The sequence below is a fragment of the Adiantum capillus-veneris genome, chromosome 4 (genome assembly GCF_014529385.1).
Source record: "Adiantum capillus-veneris isolate H3 chromosome 4, ASM1452938v2, whole genome shotgun sequence".
In the NCBI taxonomy this organism is placed as follows: domain Eukaryota; kingdom Viridiplantae; phylum Streptophyta; class Polypodiopsida; order Polypodiales; family Pteridaceae; genus Adiantum; species Adiantum capillus-veneris.
This window is the reverse complement of record NC_140934.1, coordinates 161,150,835-161,175,541: the sequence shown is the minus strand read 5'-3', so window position 1 is coordinate 161,175,541 and position 24,707 is coordinate 161,150,835. Positions and strand designations below refer to the sequence as shown.

The following is a 24,707-nucleotide window of genomic DNA, read 5'->3' as shown; positions in this document are numbered from 1 at the left end:
CCTAATTCCCACGATTTCGGTACTCTCTCTCTCTCTCTCTCTCTCTCTCTCTCTCTCTCACACACACACACACACACACACACACAAAGATTTGTGCTTTGCTTTTGTATGAAAAAATAGATTTTTGAATTGCAAAGGCATTTTAGTAAACACACTATTATTAAGGTTAGTGCTCTGACATGTATAGATTTGCACCAGTGTTCACACAAAAATGAATGTTTAACTTTATTAGAGTAACTACAATATGAATTTTCTCTCTCTAACGGAGCGAAAGCCATTCTTGACTGAGATAATAAGTAGAAAGAACCAGAATTAGCAACACAAGGAAATTTTTCTGCGATAAATCGACGTGTTTAGCCTTATGTTCATTGACACCGATCATTGGCTGACATCTTGAATCATTGCAGGCTAAAATAATTTGGCCTAGATTTTGTAGATGGGAGCTTAAACTCCCTAATTTACAGTTAATTAAGTCGACGATGCTATTAACAGCACCACCTTGGCTAACGTGCGTCGGATTTTGTCAGCATCATAAAAATCAATTAATTTAGCACTTTGCTCCTGTTTCGAAGAGGTTTCTTGATATCTTTGCGATGTAGTGCATCTTTCTTCCTCTCTTCTCCCACAGCTAGCAGCCCGCGGCACTGATCGGGCTCACGTTTCGAACACATATCCCCCGACAACGTGGGGGTGTTTCTAAGACTCTTGAAATATCTGTGCTAGCCAGCCCGCCTGAAGGCCTTGCGTGTCTGATGAGCTAACTTTCCTCTATTAAAAAAGATGCCTTTTAGCCAGCGCCAGCCCCTCACAGCCCATGGTTGCCACCTGCCTCGCGGACGTTTGTCCAATTGATTAGCTCGTCGGCATGTGCACTCACTCCTTCGCTTTGCCTTCTCTTTTGCTTCATTTTCCAGAACGCATCTCCCTGAGGTTCGCTCTAACAAAACCCAAGAAAGATCGTGACCCACATACTTTCAATAGTTGGAGTGAGATTGTATCCTCTAGTCACTCCACTCCGCTTGCTCTCTACTACTAGGTGGAATTTATCCAGATTCCATCTTGCCAAAGTGGATTTTTTTGTTGTTGAGATAACCTTCAGGAATGCACTTTGAGCTCAAGACATCAACGTTGAGGTTATGCACTACCTTGTAAGCCATTCCACCTTCAACACTTCAGTGAAGTGTGGGTGATCCCATGAAGCTTTAAAAAAGTATACTTGTTTGCCCCTACTTCCTCGCGCAGGCTCTCTTCCCCAGTTGCCCGCCCAGTCGTGCGTTCATTCTTCTCTCACGAACACGTGGGAAGCCTTTGCCTTTCACTATTTCATACATGGGAGTATTGTTTGGGAAAAATCGATTTCACAAACATACAAAGTTCTCTTCACAGTGAGGGGGAAGATATTCGAACACACTCTTTTATGAACCCCTTGTGCAAATGACAAACTTCAAATTCATGATAAAAAGCAACCTCCCTCCCCTTTCCTTCCATGTCGTGTTTCTTTTTTTTTACATACTCACAATTGTGAGTGGGTGTATCTCTTAATAATTCCTATTAATAAAGCACCTACTCTCTCTACTCCTCGCTCCACTCCACATTCCTTATAGGGAATCTTTACAGATGCCTCTTTGGAGATTTCCTCCCATGTTGAGCCAAGGGAACTTAGAATGTAAAGTTCACGATGCATGGTCAAGCTAAAAGCAAGCTCAGGACGATGTCACCCTCACACGAGGCATTTCGTCGTAAGCCATCACACCACCTACGAACTACAACTCCACGAGTATAAAAACGATCTTTGTCTCCTCTTGCCCCGATCGGCAGCAGCTTTGCCATGAAGCACCCTTGCATGCTAAAGACCCCAAGACTGGTTCCTGTCACCTCCCTTGCTCTTTGCCACCTCACCACACACCCATCACATGCACTACTTTTATGTCCTCAACCTTAGTTTTCCATAAATGTGAAGATGAATCATGGGAGATTCCACTTAATGAAACACTTAAGCCTACCTACTTGAACAATGTCCTAGCCTAGTCTTCCAAGTCTTGCTTGCACCCGACATATAGATCACCACTCTGCTTTCTTTTATAATCGCTGAGAAGCTTGCCACGTTCACACAACGGTTCCTCGCCTGCCGTATATGATGGAAGAAGAAGTACCTGATAGCCTGAGTGCAGATGATAAGAGTAGTACTTCCCACCTTCTTGTGACCAAGGACTTACCTCCTCTATGTCGTTTGATCATGTCGAATCTCCCCACATGCTACCGGCCCACCAAGAAACTGTTTGGCTTCAAGCTTGGGACCTGGTGCGAGAAGTGAAATACCTAGTGTAAGCCAATCCACCGTGCGGAGCTCGATGAAACTCTTGCGAGAGTAGACATTTCAAAAAAGGTGCCTTGCCCTTCACGCTCAACTAGCACATGCCTGACCTGCTCTGGCTTCGTCCACGACACCTTGCTCTCATCCTCGTTTTGCCTCCTGTCTAGTACGCGACAGTGTCCCCCCCCCCACCCCCCCCCCCCCAAAAAAAAAAAAAAACTTAACTTCTCAGATTAATAAAGGAAAACTTTTCCCTTTCCTTTTCTCTTTATCTTAGCCCAAGGGATCTTTCAAGATTCCTATTAAAAAGATATGGGTACAACCATTAACAATATTTCAAATACAAAACTAAATTAGTTAGTTTCTCAAAAAATTCTTTTACTACACATATGTCTATGGTTTCTAGTATGCTTTCAGGAGCTGATCGAGGATGACGGAGGCAGACAGAGGGCTTCATAGGTGTACTGGTGTAGCAATATCAACCTCGACAGAGGCACCACACCGGGGATTAGGAAACAGTTTACACACAAAGGCGCTCTGTGGACATAGGTGCATTTGTCCACACTTGGTGGACAATGTGCACGGGTTGCACACAGACACGTAGCCGCACAATGCCAAGTACATCGCCTACGTGTAGTGGCATGGACAAGAGGAGTGGAGGGCATAGGCAAAGCCACACAAAGGGCTGTTGAAGAAGGTTGACGTCTCTCGTTTTCTCTCTCTTCTAAAAATAGAAGCACACCCAGGAGAGAGTTCTAAAAATAGAGATAGAGAGAGATCGTTCGTGCACAATCTGCCCCGTCGTGCTCTTATAGGATATAGATATGTGCTTCTAGACCTATCTCAATAGGGGTCCAAAAGGAGACGGTCTACCAAAGAGCAATGTGCAATAAGTGCTTCTAGATTTACCTCAGTAAGAAACCAAGAGGAGAGATGGTTGCATCTCAAATAGGGGTCCAAAAGGAGGTAGTCTATTAAAGAGAAACATGCATCTAATGGAGTTAAAAGACCTTAGGGTTGGCTTCATTAGAGACCTCCAAAAGTAAGTGTTAAAAAGTCTTTTGACCTTACGCAAACTAGGGCTAACCTCGAGGTGGAAATCCTACCCAAGCATGAGGCGCTAAGATGCTTAAAGTGGTTGTGGGAACCTTGCCCAAAGCTTGAGGTGATTTTTATGCTTAAATGACTAAGGTTTTTGAAATGTTAAATTCAAAGATAAATTCTCAAGAGGCATGAACGTTTTCATGCTTGATTGACTGAAGCTTGAAGTATTGATTCAAACCAAGTGACTTAGAGAGAGAGAGAGAGAGAGAGAGAGAGAGAGAGAGAGAGAGAGAGGTGTGGACCAAGCATGAGAGGGGGGTATACTCTCTCACACACACACATTTTCTCTCGTTGTGTGGAGTGCAAAGTGCAAGAGCTCCATCTCCTTCTCCAAGCTTGTTAAGAAGTGGAGAGCCTACACCAACACTCTTGGCTATGGAATGCAAATCCAACCAAGAGCCATGCAATGCTTAAGCTTGTCATCTTCTTCATCTTCATTACTATGATATTATGCTATGCTAAGCAAGAAGAGTGATGATACGTGAGGAACTATTTTCTATGAATGATTCTTCTTCCTCTTCCCTACCCTCATTCCCCTCTAGCTCTCTCCACCTTCGAAGGTGTTTGAGGCCTTGGGACTGAGGCTTAGGATAGTTAATGCTTTTGCAAAGTTTATGTTAAGCTCGTGATGCATGAAGCTTTCCATATTCATAGCATAACCAAGGTCACAAGGAACACAAAGATTGTATTCTACCAAGTCTCTCTTGATGAGAGAATCTATAATACAAACGTCTTTTGGAGGGGGGACCGGCCCCAAGTAAATCCGGTCCTCAATTATTGTCATGTTCTTAAAACTCTCTCCCTCTCTCTCTTGCAAAAGTATTATTCATGCCAAGTTTATTAAGTACTATGTTTATGTTGCTACCATAAATTAAGTTCACCCTCTATGTTCTCAAAGTAATCTCACAAAAATGCTCACTCTAATTCTCTTAATTCCGCTATTCTCAAAGTTCATAGGCTATTTCCATTACATTGGTATCAGAGCGTTTGGTTTCTCTTTTATTGCTTAAGAAGAGAGATCATTAAGTAGCCTTTTAATGGTTGATTTTGTTAATTATATTAGAGTAAGTGGGATTGGAATCTATTTATTTAACCCACGATGTGGGATATGGTGCACAGCTCGGGAGCTTTGGTCTTAATAATGGGGTCCTTTTAGACTTGCCTACAACTTTACCATTATTGAGCCATAAGAAGTCCGAAAGGAGCTATCCCTCCGCAATTCTGCTATGTTAGACCCACTCCACTACTCTCAGTAATTAACCAATTTGAGCCATGGGTGTAGATACTTAAGTGCTTATTTTCAAAGGCTAAGAGGAGTAGCAACTAAGGTTTTGAATTGCCAAAGAATACACTAAGTAAACACATAAGTATAATTACCATGGCTGACAATAACCAAGAGAGTAGAATGAACATTGATAACTTTGATTTTGCACATGAAAGTGCTAATGATGATGCCCCCATGTTTATCAATTATCTCGTTACTAGGTTGCATCAAGCTATGGGCAACCCTACTTTGCAAGCCGAAGTTACCCAACAACTTCGTGCTTATGGGATTTTCCTTCCTCTCCAAGAAGAGAGAGAGTTTAGGGGGCCTTTTGATGAGACTCCCAAAAGAAGTCTCTCTCCGATAAGAGAGGAAGAATCCAAAGAACGAGAAAGAAGTGAATCCCTAAGTTCCTCTAAAGATGTGGCTCCATGAAGACGACGGTCTAAACTATTGCTAACTCCTCCCAAGAGGAAACGGTCAACCCATAGTCCTTCTCCTCGTCACTCCAAAAGGGAAGAGAGGAAACAAAGGAAGAAAAAGGCAAGAAAGAGGTCACCCTCTTCTCCTTCTTCTTCACCTTCCTCCTCTTTCGACGAAAGCAATAGTTATTCTCCTAGAGAATACAAGAGGAGAGGACATCACAAAACTTACCCAACATAGCGAAGGTCCCAAAAGCTCAAGAAATTCAAAGAAGGAGGAAATAGTATCTCTTTTCTTACCTATGATGGCACCACCGACAAAGTATTGGCGTTCATCTAACAATTCGATCCGGCCTTTGGAGACGAGATGCCTCCCCCCCAAATTTATAAAAATTCCACAAGCCAAGCCTTAGGCTCTTCTGCTTGTGCGATCCACCGCCTGCTGCACCCATTGCCCTCTACCCCCATTGCCTCTGCCCTCATCATCGGTGCCCGTGCTTTCCTCGCCTACTCCCACACTTCCCATCACCTGGGGCAGAGAGAAAGGGCTCCCTCAGTTGCCTGGACGAGAGAGAGAGAGAGAGAGAGAGAGAGAGAGAGAGAGAGAGAGAGAGAGAGAGAGAGAGAGAGAGAGAGGCTCCCCTGGGCCCTGTGTCCTCGCCTCCAAGTGAGAGAGAGAGGAGAATCTCCACAGGGCATATTTGATTTTCTCTTTTTTCATTGTGGTGCACACATGATCATATTGGAGGGCCCTAAATGGTTCGCACCCCAGTTTATTCATTGTTTCGCAAGACTCCTTGCACCTGAGGCTTCCCTTCCACTTTGAGATTAAGCTTTAAAAATGGAATGGTAGATTTGAACTCGGCTTGTCGGCACCACGACTCTCAGTCAAACCTAGTAACCAGTCCAACTCGTGCCCGATGGTGCTACAAGAGCGCAATCCATATAATAAAAAAACAAAAACCCCGTCTGAACCCCTAATGGATTTCGCCTTTGCCTTCACCTCACTATCCCCTTCTCCCGATGTCGATTTCATACGTCACCTTGCCGCTCGTCTGTAATTAGCTTTCTGCCAGCCCGCCTTCTTGAGTTCCCTTTCCTTCACGTTAGCCAGAGGATCTTACCCGATTCTCTCTAATAAAACATTAAAAGAGATTGGGTCACCCCTTTTAGCTTGTTCTTATGTTTATTCATTTCCGTAGAGATTCTAGGAGACTTTGTACCTACTAGATAGAGGCTGCTACCTAGCACTCATTACAAAAGAGTAAGTACAGATTCGAACCCCTGTCGCTTAGTCTTTTGGAAGTAGCAATCGTCACCCTAAACAAGTAACGCGAGTGCTCATTGCGTACGATGCGTCGCTCATAATACTTGAAAAAATATACATTTCGCTTGCACTCCCCTCTGCACGCCACCGGCCTTAGCAGCCTTCAAGCTTTACCTCCGCCTACAGCTATGCTTCCCTTGCCACTCATACCTGCATAGTAGGCATCCCACGAGCGTGTGCCCAGAGAGAGAGAGAGAGAGAGAGAGAGAGAGAGAGAGAGAGAGAGAGAGAGATGCCTCTGCTGCATCCGCTAGAGGGAGAGAAAGGAGAGAGATCTCAAATGGGGAAAAGCATGTCCACTTGCGTGCCTTCAGATTCCACTTTCTCCAGACTCCACCCTTCCCTTTTTCACTTGGAACTAATGTGCGCTTTTTGGCTTTCTAAAAGAAGCCTCAGTGTTGAGTTGGGTTAGGCATACTTTCATTGTTTTCAGTGCCATAATGGAGACTTACCTTAAATGTTATTTCCATTTTAAAATATTAAATGAATCTTTTTATTTCACCTTTCATTTCACATCCTTACAAGGCTTGACTTCACTTGCATTCTATTCTTTTAAAATGCTAAAGTGAAGCTTCACCTTGCATAATTCTAGTAAATTCTATACATACACACATACATATATTTATTTATTTTACACACACACACACACACACGTGCACATATATCTATATATTAAATGAGCAAATCATGGTAAAGGGAAGGAAAAATTGAGAAATATGTGAGAACTTAGTTCAAAAATCTTGCAAATTAAAAAATCGACTATTATTTCCGGTTTGCTTCTTTGTAAGGAGGAAACTTAGTCCCATAATACAAGAGTATTCCTGAACAATGCTTTACCTTATATAATTCTAGTTAAACTCAACCTAATGATTTTATCATTTTCTTATTGTTGGCACTGCTGTTAAGGTAAGGTCTAAGGGGAGGAAATTTGTCCCCATGGCCATAGGGGCTTTGGCCAATGAAAAACTGGCGTGTGAGGGGTTTTTTTTTGTGTGGCTTGCACGTAAGGAATTAACTAATTCTAGGGTCAACGAGGTAAAATTTGGGCATGTGAAGTATAATCGACTAGCAGCGGTGACTTCTCGCGTTCTGCAGCTCTTCTCCTCCGTCACCAAACTCCCAATCTTGCGCAGGATTTTATTTTTTTATCGTGCCACTATGGGCAGTGCCCTCGTTTACTTTAGACCCTTTTATTTGTTTCAAGTTCTCCCAGCTCGTACCCCCTAAAATGCACTAAATAGATTAATAAAAGAAGTCGTGCCTCCAGGTTTAGCGTCGATTGTAGCAATGTAAAGTTGTAAGATACGCAGAGCGCGTCCAACTACACAGAGTTGTTCTACGAAGAGCGTGTTAATTTTGACACACCGATCTTTCTCTTTTCCGCAGGTCTTAGCGGGCCGTAACGCCGATCTGTCAAAGCAGATGCTGAAGGACTTATGGAGTTCTAAAGTTCAAGAGCGGAAATTCACGATAAGGGTATCTCTGTATGTTTCCTTTAACCAGCCTCATCCTTGTTTCCAATATTCACAGAGAGGAAGCATCTCAAGGTTTCTGAATTTCGAATAGTTCCCATCGTGATGAAAAGCCCACATCATGTCAACCCTTTGGAGATGGTGGAGGCGGCTGTTGGAGTTGTAGATGCAGCATGGACAGCCGTAGAGCGGCACCGTGATCATGCCCACCATGATGTTGCAGCTGCGACATGGGAGGATTGTGTCAAGTTAGAAGGAGAACTTATTCAAGAAAGGTCCGAAAACCACCGCCTAAAGGTAGCTCTCGAAGAGCTTCGCAAAGCATTGCATGCGTTGAAAAAGAGGGATTGCAATCGCCAGTCCAATGCCATTCCTGCATCCTTCAACACCTTTAAAGATGGCTACCCTGCTGATGTAAGGCAATTTGCTGCATTGTTCACAAAAGAACACATGTTGCCTTTCAAATTTATCTTATATATTTTGTCTTCAGCTTCATGAGAGGCTTCTGAAGAAGGTTGATACTCCTGCATTCCTCGAAAGGCTCAAAGATATGCAGGAAGTTGATTCACAGAAATCTTCAAGGGTGGCCTTAAAAGATGCTGGTATTCTTTATGTTTGTAATGCATTATCATCCGATTTTTCTTTTGTTGTTTTCAAATACTTGGTTTGCCATTTTTTTCTATCACTACTGTGAGCCAGCTGCACGTGCATCAATGTTATTGTTTTCTATTGCTCATGATTTATACCGTGGACCTTTGTTTTCTCAACTTGTATCATGTTCAGAAAAAAGCTTGGAAATGGAGGATTGCAGCTCATGGGTAGTTGTACCTAACAAGCTGCTAGAGACAGATGGAAGAGAGGAGATAAGCGCTTTGGAGGATGAAGGGTTTTTACTTATCAGCCAAGATGATGTCATTGAAAGTCTAGCAGCTTTTGTTGCCAAACTTGTTGTATCAAATCCAAATGCAAAGGTATGATAGAATATGCACACTTTTCATATTTTCATTTTACAGCATTTGCAACGTGATTATTTGACAAAATCGGGTTGTTTTTGCAGTCAATGAGTCCTCTCCAAATTCAAGAAGGTATTTTATACTGTTTAAGTTTTGTTGGTTCCTTAGAGTAAACATCGAGTTAGTCATGTTTTGGCTGATGTCTCAATTAAAAAAATCTATTGCACCCTAGTTTTTCTTTTTAGTTCTTTGCTTATTTCCAGAATTCATAAGTTTGTCTTATATCTTTGCATTGTAAGGTTTGAGGATTTGGTATTTAATGATTGTCAAGTTGAGTTTTTGTGAGGAATAGTTGACAGACATTTCAGGGAATTGTTTTGATTTTGTTATTTTTCTTTGGTTCATTTGTGAAATGAGCTTATAGCTTTTTCTAGTGGAAATTTCTTTCATTTATGTAGGCTTAAGCGGAGACAATGCCATCCCAGGTGATGACCATGGGTTGTGGGAGTCGTGAGGTCCTCTTTAGGCTCTCTACTCGTGCTTCATCCAAGAGGTGTAGCACCCTAGAATCCTCAAAAGCGCGGTCTTGGACTGCTTGCTCTGTGCATGCTTGTTTATGTCTCTTGTGAGGAAGAACTCCCCTTGTTGTGAGAGCACGCTTGCGCGAGAGAGAGAGAGAGAGAGAGAGAGAGAGAGAGAGAGAGAGAGAGAGAGAGAGAGAGAGAGAGAGAGAGAGAGAGAGAGAGAGAGAGAGAGAGAGAGAGAGAGAGAGAGAGAGAGAGAGAGAGAGAGCTAGCAGTGCTATTACTATTGGTTGTCGTGTCAGTCGCAGTTTTGAGCTCTCTCGGTCTGTCCGTCAGGGATGCCCTTTAGCAGCATACCTGTATCTGTTTGTGGGAGAGACTATGTTTGACTTTCTTCGTGCTCAGAGTCATGCATTTCGTGGCTTGACCATGCCAGTACCTTCAGCTCCGGACCTTATCGATCAGGAGTTTGCTGATGACACTATGCTGATGTTGCGTTATTTGCTAGCACCTCTTGATGCCATGCGGGGAGCCCTGGAGGTTTTTTGCATTGCCAGTGGTGCACGCATTAACTGGGATAAATCCTATGGGTTATTGGTTGGCAGTGATGACATACCTACTTGGGGGGTAATTGATGGTTTCACATGGCTACAGCCAGGTCGGACATGCAGATATCTGGGCTTTCAGGTTGGATTTGACGTTTCCTCACAGCAGCAGTTTGCACCAGTACTTCAGTCTATTCGCAGGAAGCTCTGGCATTGGTCTTCACGTCATCTGTCGTTGGCTGGCCGTGCATTGGTCGCCAACCAGGTCATTCTGGCTACAATATGGTATACGGCCTCCTGTTGGATGCTACATCTGGTGTGATAGCTCAGCTCCACAGACTCGTGCGGAACTTTTTATGGAGTGGCACAGATGGGACTACTGATACTCGTGCTTGAGTTCGCTGGTCCACGATTATTCGTCCTAGATCAGAGGGTGGCCTTGGCATTATTGATCCAGAATTACAGAGCCGCGTCCTTCTTACCAAGCTTATTGTTCGGGGTCTTTTCCCGGCCAAGAACCTTGGAAGATGCTTCTTCAGGCCGCTCTTTCCACAGCGACTCCGCGCCTCGGCACTAGAGATGGCCATACTTGGCAAATAGGGTATCGTTTTCTCTTTACGGATGCCCCCTTGTACACCAATACTCTCTCACCCTTCATCCGCTCGCTCCTTCAGATTTGGGTATCCATGCGACGAGCTATCAAACGCTCACCTCCCTCATGCCGTGAGGAGATTGAGCGCCAGCCTCTCATTTGGAATGATGCAGTTCTTGATTCTTCGGTTAATCCACCCCGTCAGCTTGGAGAGAGGACTCACATTGATTGGGCTGCTTGGGACACTGGCCCTGCTGCCTCTATGCGGTTGTTTCATGAGACACGTATGCTGGATGCGGATTTTGTGGTAGAACATTATGACATTGGTCGCGGGGTAATAGACAGACTGCTTGAGATTGGCTCTGCCATTCCTTCACACCGGGACGTAGTCATGCGAGGCACGGTTCAGATGCCTCCACATTGTGGTTGGGAAGGCCTCTTTACTCAGAGCACTCTCTTATTAGCTCGTTTCGACACCATGCTGTTCATAGTTGATACTGACTACTCTTCGGGGATGCATGCCAGGCTGACATATGCTACTACCTCTCCGCACCTTGTCTACCCCGGCGCTCGATGGGAGGCCATACGAGTAGTTGGCTCCTGCGGGAAGCGTCGTTGTGTTGACCCCCGTTTCGCTTCCGCTGATGCTGCTCTTTGGAGGCTTTGGGTGTGGGAGGGTCGTGCCCTATCTCAGCTTTACTGGACCCAGGAGAGTGGCATTGGCCTCACTCTAACCCCACCGGTGCACATGTATCATTCTTTGAGTACACAGTCAGAATTGGAAGATTTGCATTGATGAGACAACACTTAGAGCAGCCCACTCGTATGCGTTTTTGGTTACATTCAGGTCTCTCCCATGCCTATCTACAACAATTTTGGTCAGCCATCTGGGATTTACATGTGGCTCGTCGTATTTCTTTTTTCCTGTGGATGATTGCACATGCAGGACTTCCAGTCGGGACTTGGTTAGCTTCTATGGGTCATGATCCGTTATGTACTCGCTGCTCTTTGCGCCTACCTGAGTCACCTGTAGATTGCCTTTGGTCATGCTCGTCTTCTCATGCAGTGTGGCTAGCAGTTTGCTTTTTACTTAGCAGAGCTGGTGTTCAGCATGGATTCCTCACTTGGGGATCCTTCTCCTGGTTGATGCCGATGCCCGGACCGCATCTTTTCTACGAGGGCTCAGACACAGATCCAGCTCTTATGCTTACCTCGACTTGTTACCGGCGAGGGACTTTGGCTATGTTACCACAGATTGCTTGGCAGGGGGATCCTCAGACACGTGATGAAATCTTCTCAGTCATCACTAGCATTGCACTCTGGAATGTTTGGAGAGCTCGTTGTCTTCATATTCTTAGTGTGGCTCCACAGCTCCTTCCGGATACCCTCACTGCCATTTGGCTGGACATCATTCACACCCTCATTTGGCAGTGGGATTCTTCCTCAGGTACATCTAGAGCAGCCGAAGCTCGTCGATTTGACTTCCTTCGGCGTTGGGCCCGATCTCCACTCTTCTTCACACTTACAGGTGGACAGATTACATGGCATTATGCACCTCCTCAGTGGTTTCTCCTCCACTCATCATACAGAACACCATGAGATTGTTCTAGTCGAGTTGTCACTATAGTGGCTCTCAACCTTACATTCAGCTTGTACACCCCACGTGATAGGCTATTTTGGCGCCAGTCTTTGGGGCCTACAGGGTGTCGGTCTCGTGTGCGCAGTGACATTCTAGTCGCTGGACGCAACTGTGTTCTCTTCCCTTCTCAGTGCTCTGTGTAAAGTTAACAGGTAATTGAAATAGTACCGCCCTCTACGTTGTACGGGCCGGTTATATGGTTCCATCGACGGGATAGTCACTTTTTCTTCAAAAAGTGCAGCGTGGATTGTTGTGGGTGAAAGCAACACAGAGCTTGTCGATATGGCAGAGAAGAGAGACCAAGTACCTGAAGAGGGATCTTCCTCACATGGCACAGAGAAAATTCCTTCGACTCTTCAAGAAGAGGACAGGTTGTTTAGAACTCAACTGCGTTGTTGCATGGACATGTTTCAGTAGTTGGCTAACAACCCAAGGATGCAGAAATTCTTACAGGCTCCGACACAGGGTTTTCAGCCTCCTACACAGGGCATGACTGAGCCGTTGCAGAAAAAGGAGATTTCCAATGCGCAGAGGACTCATGATGCTCGAGGGAAAGCCCATGTGGTTGAGCAACTAGCGGTGTCCAATGATCCAAAGCAACTTGCTTTAGCTGGACAGGAACCGTTTGTGAATGGTCAAGGGAGCAATGAACAGGCTATGCGTCAGACCCTTCCATTACCTAATACTTATCCTGGTTATTTTGGAGGTGGTTCAGTGTTTCAAGCTATGGCTGGACCTTCCACAGGTTATATGCGAGGGAATGTGTTCGGGACAATGCAAACAAGCATGGGTAACCCTATGTACGCGAACATGGGTGTCCAACCAGGTTTTCAGGGTGCCTATGGTCAGTTTCGAGTGCTTGGAACACAATTTGGTATGGCTGGTTTTTCGCAGCCATACGTACGAAATGCAGATATGACAGGGAAAACAGTTGATGCGAGTGCTGGAATGAACACTCATGGAGCACCACTGCTACAGACACCTGTTTATGATAATGTGGCTCCTTTGAGTCAGCCTAAGGATTACAAGGAAGGTGGGCAGGGAGTGAAGTTTGAAACTTTCAGAGGAACTGAGGACCAATTAAAGGCTTTGACCTTCATACAGCAGTTCGATGCAGCTTATGCTGGAGGCAACTTCACGGAATCTTCAAAGATACGCAAGGCTGCCACTTTCTTGAAAGGGAATGCGCTTCAATGGTGGACCGCATTGTTGAACCAGGGTCAAGCCCCAACAACGTGGGTCCAATTCAAACAACTTTTTGCGCCTGCATGGTTGACAAACACTTTTGAAGTGGATGTGATGACAGAATGGCACGAGTTGAATGCTAAACAGTGTGCGAATTTGGAAGAGTACAATAAACAGTTTTGGGCCGCACTGTTGCCAGTCACCTCTTACAGGTTTGTGCCATTGTCAGAACAGATTGAGAAGTATTGTTGCGGATTGCCCAAGAAAATCAGGGACTACTGCACAAAGACTACTGTCATGAATATGTTTCAGTTGATAGAGAATGCAAGAGTGGCCAGCAATCTGTCGAAGGGAGATTCCGATGGATTTAATAGCCACAAGAAAGGGTCCCAAGGCAAACAGTTTTCAGCCAAGGGCAATGTTGCAGCAAAGCCTTCTGAGCCTCCCACAAAGAAGCCCTCCACTGAAGAAGCTGATACGTCCAAGAAGCAGTCTAAATCTTCTTCGGAACGAGGACAAGGACAAAAAAGGCATTTTTCTGGCAAAACTTTTCAAGAAAGGAAAGCTCTTAGGGAGGCCAAGAAATGCTACATTTGTGAACAAGAAGGACACTTTGCAAATGAGTGCCCACAGAAGAAGTCACATGATAAGGATGACAAATCAGATCATAAAGGGAAGAAGCCAAAGCCGAGTGCAGGACTTGTTCCAGATTTGGTTGGAGATCAGCCAAACACAGATGCCACGGAGCTGTGCAGAGCTTGGGGCAAAGTTAGAGACCAGACAGTGCTGGTTTTCTTTGATCCAGGAGCCCGTGCAAATTTCATATCACCAGAATTGGCATCAAAGTTGGGCATTCGTGCAGAGGAGATGGGTATGACAGGCGAAGCAGGTTTGGCATGCCCAAGACATTCAGAGCTTGTTACTCCCATTCTGGGAAAGCTTCGTCTACACATTTAGAGCTATGTGGATGCGGAAGAATTTCATATTATGCCGCTTGAGGGCTGTGATGTGTTATTGGGTATCCCATGGTGTTACAGGTTGCATGCTATGGTGGATACTTACAACAAAAAGATTACCCTTGTACATAGAGGAAAGACTCATGTATCTAATTTGTCTACCTTAGATAAAGACAGGTCAACTTTTTTGAGTGGTTTCAGTGATTGTTTTTCGGACTCTTTGCCAGGGGAGTTACCTCCTGAGAGACCTGAGGATCATACTATAGATCTTGTGCCAGGTTCTAGTCCACCGAATAGACCACCATACAGGGTTAGTGCAGCCCAGCAGAAAGAGATTATGAGTCAGGTCAACGAGCTTTTAGAGAAGGTGCTGATTCAGCCCAGTTCATCCCCTTTTTGTTCGCCTTTACTCTTAGTGCAGAAGAAGGATGGTTCATGGCGCATGTGCATTGACTATCGCGCCTTGAATAAGAATACCATCAAGAACAGGTTCCCCATACCGAGGATAGATGACATTCTTGATCGGCTTGAGGGAGCGTCATTATTTACAAGACCTAAAGAGCGGGTATCATCAGATACGCATTAGACCAGAAGATGTCCATAAGACTGCGTTCAGGACAACATTTGGTCTCTATGAGTTTCTTGTCATGCCATTTGGTCTCACAAATGCTCCTGCCACATTTAATAGAATGATGGATAAAATTTTTAGACCACATAGAAACTTCGTGGGTACCTTCTTTGATGACATGATTGTCTACTCAAAGTATGAAGAGGAGCATAGGGATCACTTGACCGCAGTTTTCAATGAGCTACGCAAGAATAGGCTACTCATTAATAATGCGAAGAAAAGTGAGTTCTTTTTGCAAGAGATTCACTTCCTTGGGCACATTGTTTCAAAGGATGGGGTACGCATGGATCCCGCTAAAGTGGAAGCAATTAGGTCATGGCCAGACTTGAAGTTCGTACATGACATTTGAAGCTTTCTAGGCTTATGTTCCTATTACAGGAGGTTCATCCGAAATTTTGCCGAGATTGCTTCTCCACTCCATGCACTGCAAGGAAAAGGAGTTGCTTTCAAGTGGACAGCCAAGGAAATTTTAGCGTTCAAACACTTGAAAGAGAAGCTGACTTCAGATCCGGTAATTATTTTGCCAGATCTTTCTAAACCTTTTGTGGTTCAATGTGATGCGTGTGGCCATAGTCTTGGTGCAGTTTTAATGCAGAATGGCCGAGTAGTCGCATATGAGAGCAGAATTCTTTTGAAGACTGAAAGGAACTTGCAAGTCTATGAGAAAGAATTGCTGGCAGTAATTCATGCTCTCACTAGTTGGAAACACTATTTGCTAGGGGCTGATTTTGTTGTCCAAACGGATCATCAAACCTTGCGATATTTTCTTACACAGACGAAGTTGTCTGAGGAGCACATGCGATGGGCAAACATCTTGTCAATGTTCCATTTTCAGATTGTGCATGTGCAAGGGAAAAAGAACGTGGTGGCTGATGCGTTGTCACGAAAGCCCCAAATTTCAGCAGTGTCAATTCCGTACCATTGTGAACTAGACGAAATGAAGACACAATATGCTGAAGATTCAGATTTTGCAAGGATCTATGACGAGCTTGTTGATGGGCAACATCATGAGCACTATATGCTTAAGAATGACTTTCTCATGATGCATGGAAAGTTATGCGAACAGTTACGGCCAAAGATTTTGATGGAAAGTCATGCTCCACCTTATGCTGGGCATCGTGGAATTGATGCGACAGTGAAAGGGGTTGAGGCATTCTTCTATTGGCCAGCTTTGCGTCAAGATGTTGACACATTTGTAAGATCATGCTTAGTATGCCAAAAAGTCAAATTTGACAGACAAAAGCAACCGGAATTGTTGCAGCCATTGCCGATCCCTGATAGGCCATGGGAAAGTATAGCAATGGACTTTATCTTTGATCTTCCAAGGACGCAAACAGGAAATGATGGGATTTGGACTATCATTTGTAGGTTCAGTAAGCAGGCCCATTTCATTCCTGTTAGGAAGAAGATAAAGCCAGAACACATGGTCAAGATATTCATGAGCAATATCTTTAAATATCATGGGATGCCTCAGTCAATTGTCAGTGACAGGGATCCACGTATGACGAGTCTTTTCTGGAAGGCATTGTTTGAGAACATGGGCACTACGCTCAAGTTCTCTTCTTCGTTTCATCCGCAAACTGATGGACAGTCAGAAGAGGCAAATTCTACTGTCTTGGACCTACTCAAATGTTATGTCTCATAGCACAAGGCAACTTGGGAACACCATCTCCCATTGGTTGAATATGCTTACAATAACACTATGCATACATCAACAGGTAAGGCACCATTTGAGATAGTGGAAGGAGGAAAGAAAGTCCCACCCATTTTGCAGACTAAGGACAAGATATTTGAGGCAGACAAGTATGTGCAAGATATGGATGAAACATAGAGGAAGATAAAGATTGCTCTTGAGAAGACTCAGGCTAAGCAAAAGAAAACTGCTGATCGTCACCGTCGTGAACTTGTATTTTCACTTGGTGATTGGGTACTTTTGCGCTTTGAAAAGGCCAGGTTAAGGAAAAGGAAAGGCAAGGAACGCTTGTTTCCTAAGCTCAGTATGCGATATTATGGTCCTTTTCAGATTTCAGAAAAGATCAGCGATGTAGCTTACAGGTTAAAGCTACCAGAAGGCTAGAAAATACATAATGCTTTTCATGTCAGCCTTCTAAGGCCCTTTGTTGGTGATGTGCCAGAGAATATGCTTGATGAGGAACAACCCGAAGTGGAAGAATTGGATGAAATCCTTGTTCCTGAACAGATATCGGCACATAAAGAAAGAAAGGTTAGAGGAAAAGTTGCAAGACGCTATTTGGTGAAGTTCAAGAACTATCTATCATTAGATGCCAAATGGATGGAAGAGTCTGAATTGCTTGATTCACCTCAGCTATTGCAATTGTATCTTGAAGCCTTTCAAATGGAACCCACAGTGACTTGATGCAACCTTTTTGGAGCAAGGTAAGAGCATGGTTCATGATGCTCAAGAGAGTAGTTAAGCAATTGTATCTACTCTTTCCATACAGAATTTAGCTAGAGAAGTTTGTGCTCAAGAGTACACTAGAAGACTTCTATGCTTGATATATGTGTCGTAGCCAGGTTGGTGGGATTGTTTAATCGTCCAACGCTACATTTCCGGAAGTATGTATATCTTGGATTCCCATCATAGAATATATGTGATATCAGGAGATATCTGCATGTATTATTGGCATGCAAGCGAGGTCGCTTACAGTATTTCAAGGGTGGGGTGTGTCACCAGGAGGTGTATTTTTCCTGTTGCCTTCCGTAAATAAGTAGTAGATATATTTATTTTATTTTTACTTGTTTGTCCCAAAACCCTTGAAAAGGTGCAAGTGGACATTGCATGGCCAGTGTGAAACGGTTGCAGCCAAATGGGTTTCTCACATCGGGGATCTAGGTCGGTCAGACAGGGACTGCCCGGGCCAGTTAGCACTGAATTCTGATGAGTATGGAAGCTCGTGTGCGCCAAACTGGAATTTGGGCCACTCGTCAAGTCACTGCAACTTTATAAGTTGAAAGGGGCCAGTAAATTAACCCACATTGTAGATGTTGGTCAAATGGTAGTCTTCAATGATGGTCAGGAGACCGATAAGGATGCCATGGAAGCATCTCCTAAAATTTAGGGAACTGCTATTTTTGACCGGAAAATGTGTTCGCGTCATTAGCTCTGGAATGACAAGGGGAACATTCTATTGCTCTGCTGCCAAGTCAACTGACGCACCAGTTGAGATATTTTTAGCAGGGAAAGCCCAAACTCGGAAATTGGGCGACGTGTCAGCTTGTGAGCGATTCTGCCACTCTGGGAGGCAAAAACGAGCTGCATATCAACAAAGGGGGCGCCATTTTCAGCCTCAGGTGGATTGTAGCAGGTACAGAAGCTATGGAATGCTTACCTTGCCCTCTATGCACAGTATGGTGACGGGAGTGATGCCCCGCACGCTACATACTGCTCTCTTTCTTCCCTACGTACAGTATGTTATGCCCCACTAGTGGGCTTCTCATTTGACCTATGTACAGTTCTGGGGGTTTATGCGCGTTTGCCAAAGCAAGAGCCTTCTGAACAGGAACCGGATTAGCTAATTGCTAATCCCCCACAAGTACGCACAGTTCCATCACGAAAGATTGCGAGTTTGGAGAGTTTTCTTGCGTGAAAACTCGTCCAATTCACAGGGGAACTGTCCCATTGCGTGCGGGAGCCCTTGGGACACACGTAGGCGTGTTCGCTCCGCTAAAAACGATCCGAAACAGGGAATTACAGCCTGTTGTGTTTTTTTGCAGGTTTAGGGTTTCGCACCTAAACTGCAAGGGAACATCGGGGGAGCCTCGTGAGAGCCTTGGGATGCGTGTACATGCTTTTGGGCTCCCGGCAGTGAAAAACAGAGAATTACAGCCCGCTGAATTTTTGTGACAGCTCACCAAAAAGCTTCCAGATATCGAGGGAATCCGTCCTAGACAGGTGTTTTTGACCTACAAGGGTTTTTGCGTCGTTATGTTGTCGAAATCCGGTCGAAAACCTGCGTTTTCAGCCCTCGCCAGGTTTGGACAGCTTTGTGAAAGCTTGTGCTAAGTGGTCGGATCGTCTACCTTAATTTGAATAAAGAAATACCGAAAGGGGCGCCAGTCTTTGGGGCCTATAGGGTGTCGGTCTCGTGTGCGCAGTGACATTCTAGTCGCTGGACGCAACTGTGTTCTCTTCCCTCCCAGTGCTCTGTGTAAAGTTAACAGGTAATTGAAATAGTACCGCCCTCTACGTTGTACGGGCCGGTTATACCGTTCCTTATTCCAAATCCTTGAGAACCAAGGTTCTCGCCTCTGGATCACACCTTCCAGGCTCAGGGCATGGTATCCCTGCAACTCTTTTCCGACTCTGTTTCCAGAGTCCTGTTCCTGTAGAATAACTCCGCTTTCTTGGACACGAAGTCCTTCCCTTGGGAATTTCAACTTCCGGATCACATCTCGAGAGTCTACCTCTCTTCGATTCGTGGATCTGCTTCCCAAACTTGGGTACGAAACCCTTGGGCTGATCTGGCTCTAGTTCCTCAGAGCGCTTTTATCCTGCAGAGGCTCATGCCTTCCTCTGCTCCTACTCCCTCACGAAGAGGAAGTACACCTGCAATCAAATACTTAAGAGATCATAACATAAAAATCGTACCTTCAAAGTCGCGACGCTCGTAACGCAACTCGGTTCTCGAAAAAGCAATTCCCCGGAAGAGATCTCTGCATAGAAAATCCTCTCTTCCAATCCTACACACAAAAGAGGTGTGTTCTCGGGTTCCTTCTCGTAAATCAGCCCCGTCTACGATTTTATGGGCTGAAAACAGAGAAAAACAGCAGCTTGTCGCGATGGAAACACGCTCCGTAGGCACTTCTTCGCGAGGGAACTCGCGCACTAGGTCTTGGTGACATCTGGTACACTTGGGGCAGCCATGGGCATCACCGGCAACGTCTTCTTTACGGCTGGAATCTGCAGCAGCATCTCCTCCTTGCAAAGATTGGTCTTCCCTCTAGGAGAGGGCGTGTGATGCTTTTATAGCTCCTTGGCCATGGCAAAGATAGCTGCTCGCGTAGAGATCGCGGCCGTTTTTTTTTTTTGGGTCAAATTTTTTTTTTTCCGTTGTTCTGCCAGAAAAAGAGAAAGAGGAAACGTTGGCTGATCTGTTGCCTTATTTATCATATGGCTGCCCACTTATTAAGTGGGCGGCCGGCGTATTTTAAAAGAGTCTGAATCTGCCCAAAAACTCAATAAAACCTTATAAGTTAAAAACAATGCTTTCACAACACTTCCAGGCGTCCCTGGATGCAATCACATGCACAGTTGCAATGCAGACACAGACTTCCTCGCGGGAAAGCATTTGCTTTCCCGAAAAGCAATTCCGCTTCCTTAGAAAGCATCTGTTTTTTCCTCAAAGTTTCCTTTGAACCCATCTTCATTCAAGTGCTTGCTTTTCCTTGTGCACTATTCTAACACAGTTCGGAATTTCCTCCTGACAATGTATATTCCCTTTCTGATGCACCCGTCACCCACCTTGTGACGCATCAGGAATACCGCTCCCGGATGGTTGGATACTTCTTCCCGATGCTCCCTGTCACCCATCCGATGTGACGCATTAGAAGTATCCGTTCCTGGTGGCCTTACAGATATTCCCTTTCACAGTGCTCCCGTCATTACTTTGAATGACGCACTAGGAATTCTCTGTACTCGGATGTCTCCAGTAAGAAAACCCTCTCACTTATAAATCCAATAATTCATTTAGAATTATTTTTATGTCAGATAAAGCCAATTTAGCAACAGAAAGCGAAGCTCAAGAGTCTATGCTGTGAAGGGCCTCTGAGAAGAGGTGTGGTTAGACCAAGCTGTCTGCATCGTAATTATCTTGTATGAAGAAGGGAAGCCGGACTGAGAAGTCTGCGCTATGAAGATCTTCTAAGAAGAGGAAAGGCCAGACCTCTTTCTGTCTGCGTCGTCTTGCGTGTATCTCCTGCCTCCTATCCTTCGGCGTCAACCAAAAACAAAATCCGCACCAACGCCACCAAACCGCATCTTGTTGTGGCTCTCATGTGAATGAGCTGGGAGTGGCCTACTACTCAGGTCGAGGGATAAGTCTGCTGTAAGGCTACCGAGGGTGAGTGTAAGAAACTCTAAAGGTAGCAATCCAAATGATTAGGAGTGTAGAAGAGCAACTGCACTACCATCCAAGCCAAGCTCTGGGTGAATCTGGATGTAGTCGCGGGATGCCTGATCTCCCGCATCTCGCGGGTAAACTCTCCAAGAGAGTCAAAAGCACTGGAGTCCCACTCCAATCTGTAGATCCAAGCAATGAACGTGTCCAAGAAGAGATCCAAGATCCTCTCCCTAAGTCCATGTAGATGATCTTGTGTAAGCAAGTGACTTGACGTGTCGAGGTCAAGTGGTAAGTGTCTGTCCACCCAAGATCGTGGTGTCTTCTCTGGAAATGTCGGAATCCCATATGTCATGTGTAAGGTGCAGTGGAATGAATGTTTGAACTTTGCTCAAGATGAGTGCTCCGAAGTGTGCTCAAGGGTTCCTTTTATTCCTATGGAAGGGAGAGCCTTCTGTTCTTAATGAGTGAGTGCAATGATCACAAACAAAGTGAATGGACATTGTGCGTGAAAGTGTATGAGACTGAGAGATAGAGAGAGAAGAGAATACGACACCAGAGACGTTGTAAAACCCTCCTCCGAAGGCCCCACTCTCTTCGGCGAGAGTGGTCTACTATTGATTGCACAAACTGGTACAAACTGAATGCATGTGCCTGATGCAAGTCTAGGCTAGATCGATGACGACGACGGAGATGGCGAGACCGACCTAAGGGCTGAAATCCGACGCTTATGAACTGCTGTTCCAAAAACGTTGCTGGCTGAAATCTGCTGTACAAACTGAATGCATGTGACTGATGCAAGTCTAGGCTAGATCGATGACGACGACAGAGATGGCGAGTGAAACCGGCCTGTTCAATCCAAAAAGGGCGGTAGACTTTACTTCAAACCTTGATTTAGCTTTCACCCATTATTAGTCGTCTATTTTACCTGTACTTTCAAGACACAACAAAGGGGAGAGGGATACAGGCTGCTAGATTGCACCTGTATGAGTAGACGGACACCAGATTGGCCCCTAACTTAGGCGCCCCTTTCGGTATTTCTTTATTGTTCAAAAGAGGGAATATACGCTGTGGTTCTTTACAAGCTGCCCCGCACAACCTTGGCTGAATTTTGACTGTTCGGGCTTGATTTCGGCAGCATAACTGTACTAGAACCCTTCACAGTCAGTATTCCCACGCATTGGCCGACTTTCCCGACGCATACGGGCACTTTACAAAACCTGGTGAGAATCTGCAGCACGCTGAATTCTCTGTTTTCAGCCCTGAAAATGCGCCAGATCACCTGTACAGCGGTCCCCTTGCGTCCCCGAACCTCCTGGGGGTATTAGGGTCCGTTTAGGGCCAAAACCCTAAACCTGCAAAAATACACAGCAGGCTGTAATTTACTGTTTCGGGCTCCGTTTCGTGTGCCGGTCGCATCCTTAGCAAGTCCTCGAGCTCCCGCACCTGTAGGGCTACTTGCCCTTTGAATCGGACAAGATTTCTGGCGTGAAACCTCTCCGAATTCACCTGTACTTGCGGGGGGATTAGCCGCTAGCTAATCCAGTACCTGTGCAAGAGGCTCTTGCCTCGACAATCGCGCATGAACCCACACAACTGTACATTGGTCAAATGAAGAGCCCACTAGAGGGGCATAACATACTGCCAAAGGGGAGAGAGAGGGCAGTGCGTAGCGTGCAGGGCATCACTCCTGGCACCGCAATGTGCATAAGAGGGAAAGCAAGCACTCCATAGCTCTTAACCTGTGACAAATCTGAAAATGAGGCTCTCCCCTCTTCAAATTCAGCGCCACTTCTTGTTGCATGAGGCAAGTGCACCAGAATGTGCCACTTGGCACATTTACAAGCATTTTCCCGTTTCGGGGTTGCCGCCTAAAAATATCCCAACCGGTTGCCCAGTTGACTTCACGGCAGAGTAAGAAAATGTTCCCTTTGTCATTCCGGAGGTAATGACGCCAACACATTTTCAGGTCCCAAAATAGCAGTTCCCTAAATTTTAGGAGATACTGCCATTGTATCTTTCTAGGTCATCCGACCCTTTTTGTACACTGCGGCCACATCCAGAACTGAAATGTAGCCTCTGTAGCAAAGGATTCCACTTTGGCTAGTCAATGACCCCACTTGGCTAACCATAGTCCTTGTCCAACCTTAGTGCTCTTTTGCCCTCAGGCCTGGACTCCCTCTGGACAGTTCCACACTAGCTATGCAATGCAGGGCAATTAGATTTCCCGAGGGGTGTTTCCAAAAAGTGAAAGTAAATAGATAATAAGAAAGAAATCAACAAAAAGGATAGATAGTAGTCACACGTTGGTGACAGCGAGACCGACCTAAGGGCTGAAATCTGACGCTTATGAACTGCTGTTCCAAAAACGCTGCTGGCTGAAATCTGCTACTGCTGAAAACGCTAGGGAAAACGTTGGTATCTGCTGATCTTTGTCGCTGAAAATCTGCTGCTATGAGGGCTGAAAACAGCAGGTCTTTAGGGCTGAAAACTGATGGCTTAGGGCTGAAAACTGCAGGTCTTCATCTGTTGAAAATCGCCATGGCAAAATGCTGCAAATCTCGAAACGCTAGGTCTGTGAAAAACGCCAGGGCTTCAGAGTATTCTTGGAGGAAAAATGCCAGAGCTAGGAGTGCATGGCGATGAGGCTAGGATGAGAAAACGCTAGGGCTAATGTGGAGGGCATGGGGGATCTTTACTTGGAGGGAAAATCGCCACCAAGGGGTTCTTGCTTGAGAAGTTGCCTGTTGAGCGGTGAAGCTCCTGCTGCCTCTTCTGCCAATTAGTGCCAGTCTAGGTTTGCTTATATACAAACTTACTCAATTTGCCCTACCTACTTTCCAACAAAAGTCACTTAAAAATAATAAGTGAAAAATGTCAAAAATAGGGAAAATAGGCTGAACGCACTGGAAAGTTTCCCTGAAGGATTCCGATGGATTCTGATGGGAATGCTTATGATCATGCTGTGTGCAACCAGAGGATATGCATCTACACTAAGTGACTGGGCATGCACGGTTTGCAAAGAGACTCACAAAAGTGCCAGATCGCTTCTAAATCTAGACTGAGTGGACTGACTGAACCCTTGTCGTGCTGTAACTTGTCCACGGACACATAGGGTTGGATGTGTCACGTGACACCATGAGCATGGCTATATCTCATGTGAACTCCTCTGATGAGTGCATAGGTGTGTCCATAGCAAACCACAAGTCACCACCCCCTCTGGAGTGCGCAATCGTTGAATGATGGCTGGAATGAATGGATCTCCTATGCCCGTAGATGATCAAGCCGATGTCGAAACTACCGTGTACTGCAGCAGTCACTGAGAGACTGCACGGACCACCACCAGATGGTGTTCTGGCAGGAGATAACTTCATATGTAAGGTGTAGCGGAATGAATGTTGAACTTTGCTCAAGATGAGTGCTCCAAACTGTGCTCAAGGTTCCTTTTACTTAGGGAAGGGAGAGCCTTCCGTGCTTTAATGAGAGTGCAAGTGATCACAAACAAAGTGAATGGACAGTGTGAATGAAGGTGCATGAGATTGAGAGAGAAGAGAATACGACACCGGAAAGTTGTCAAACCGGCCCCACTCTCTATGGCACAAATCTCTACAATGCTTGGACTTGCCGAATGTCACGTGACACATCCCAACCCTATGTGTCCGTTGACAAGCTACACCATAGCAGGGTTCAATCAGTTCAGTCAAG

At 45.2% G+C, this 24,707-nt stretch overlaps 1 protein-coding gene across 3 annotated transcripts in view; it reads left to right on the top strand.

Moving 5' to 3' along the window:
• The first annotated feature begins 7,707 nt into the window (after window positions 1–7,707).
• LOC147460254 (elongation factor) overlaps window positions 7,708–24,707 on the top strand; it is a 32,898-nt gene continuing 15,898 nt past the window's right edge. The window contains exons 1-6 of one of the 3 annotated variants that reach the window (XM_086511341.1): window positions 7,708–7,728; window positions 7,818–7,915; window positions 7,998–8,317; window positions 8,394–8,505; window positions 8,687–8,874; window positions 8,961–8,988. In XM_086511341.1, coding sequence (XP_086367467.1) covers window positions 8,009–8,317; window positions 8,394–8,505; window positions 8,687–8,874; window positions 8,961–8,988 — 637 coding nt within the window. In that variant the 5' untranslated portion in view covers window positions 7,708–7,728; window positions 7,818–7,915; window positions 7,998–8,008. The other 2 variants (XM_086511339.1, XM_086511340.1) reach the window with 2 other exon arrangements.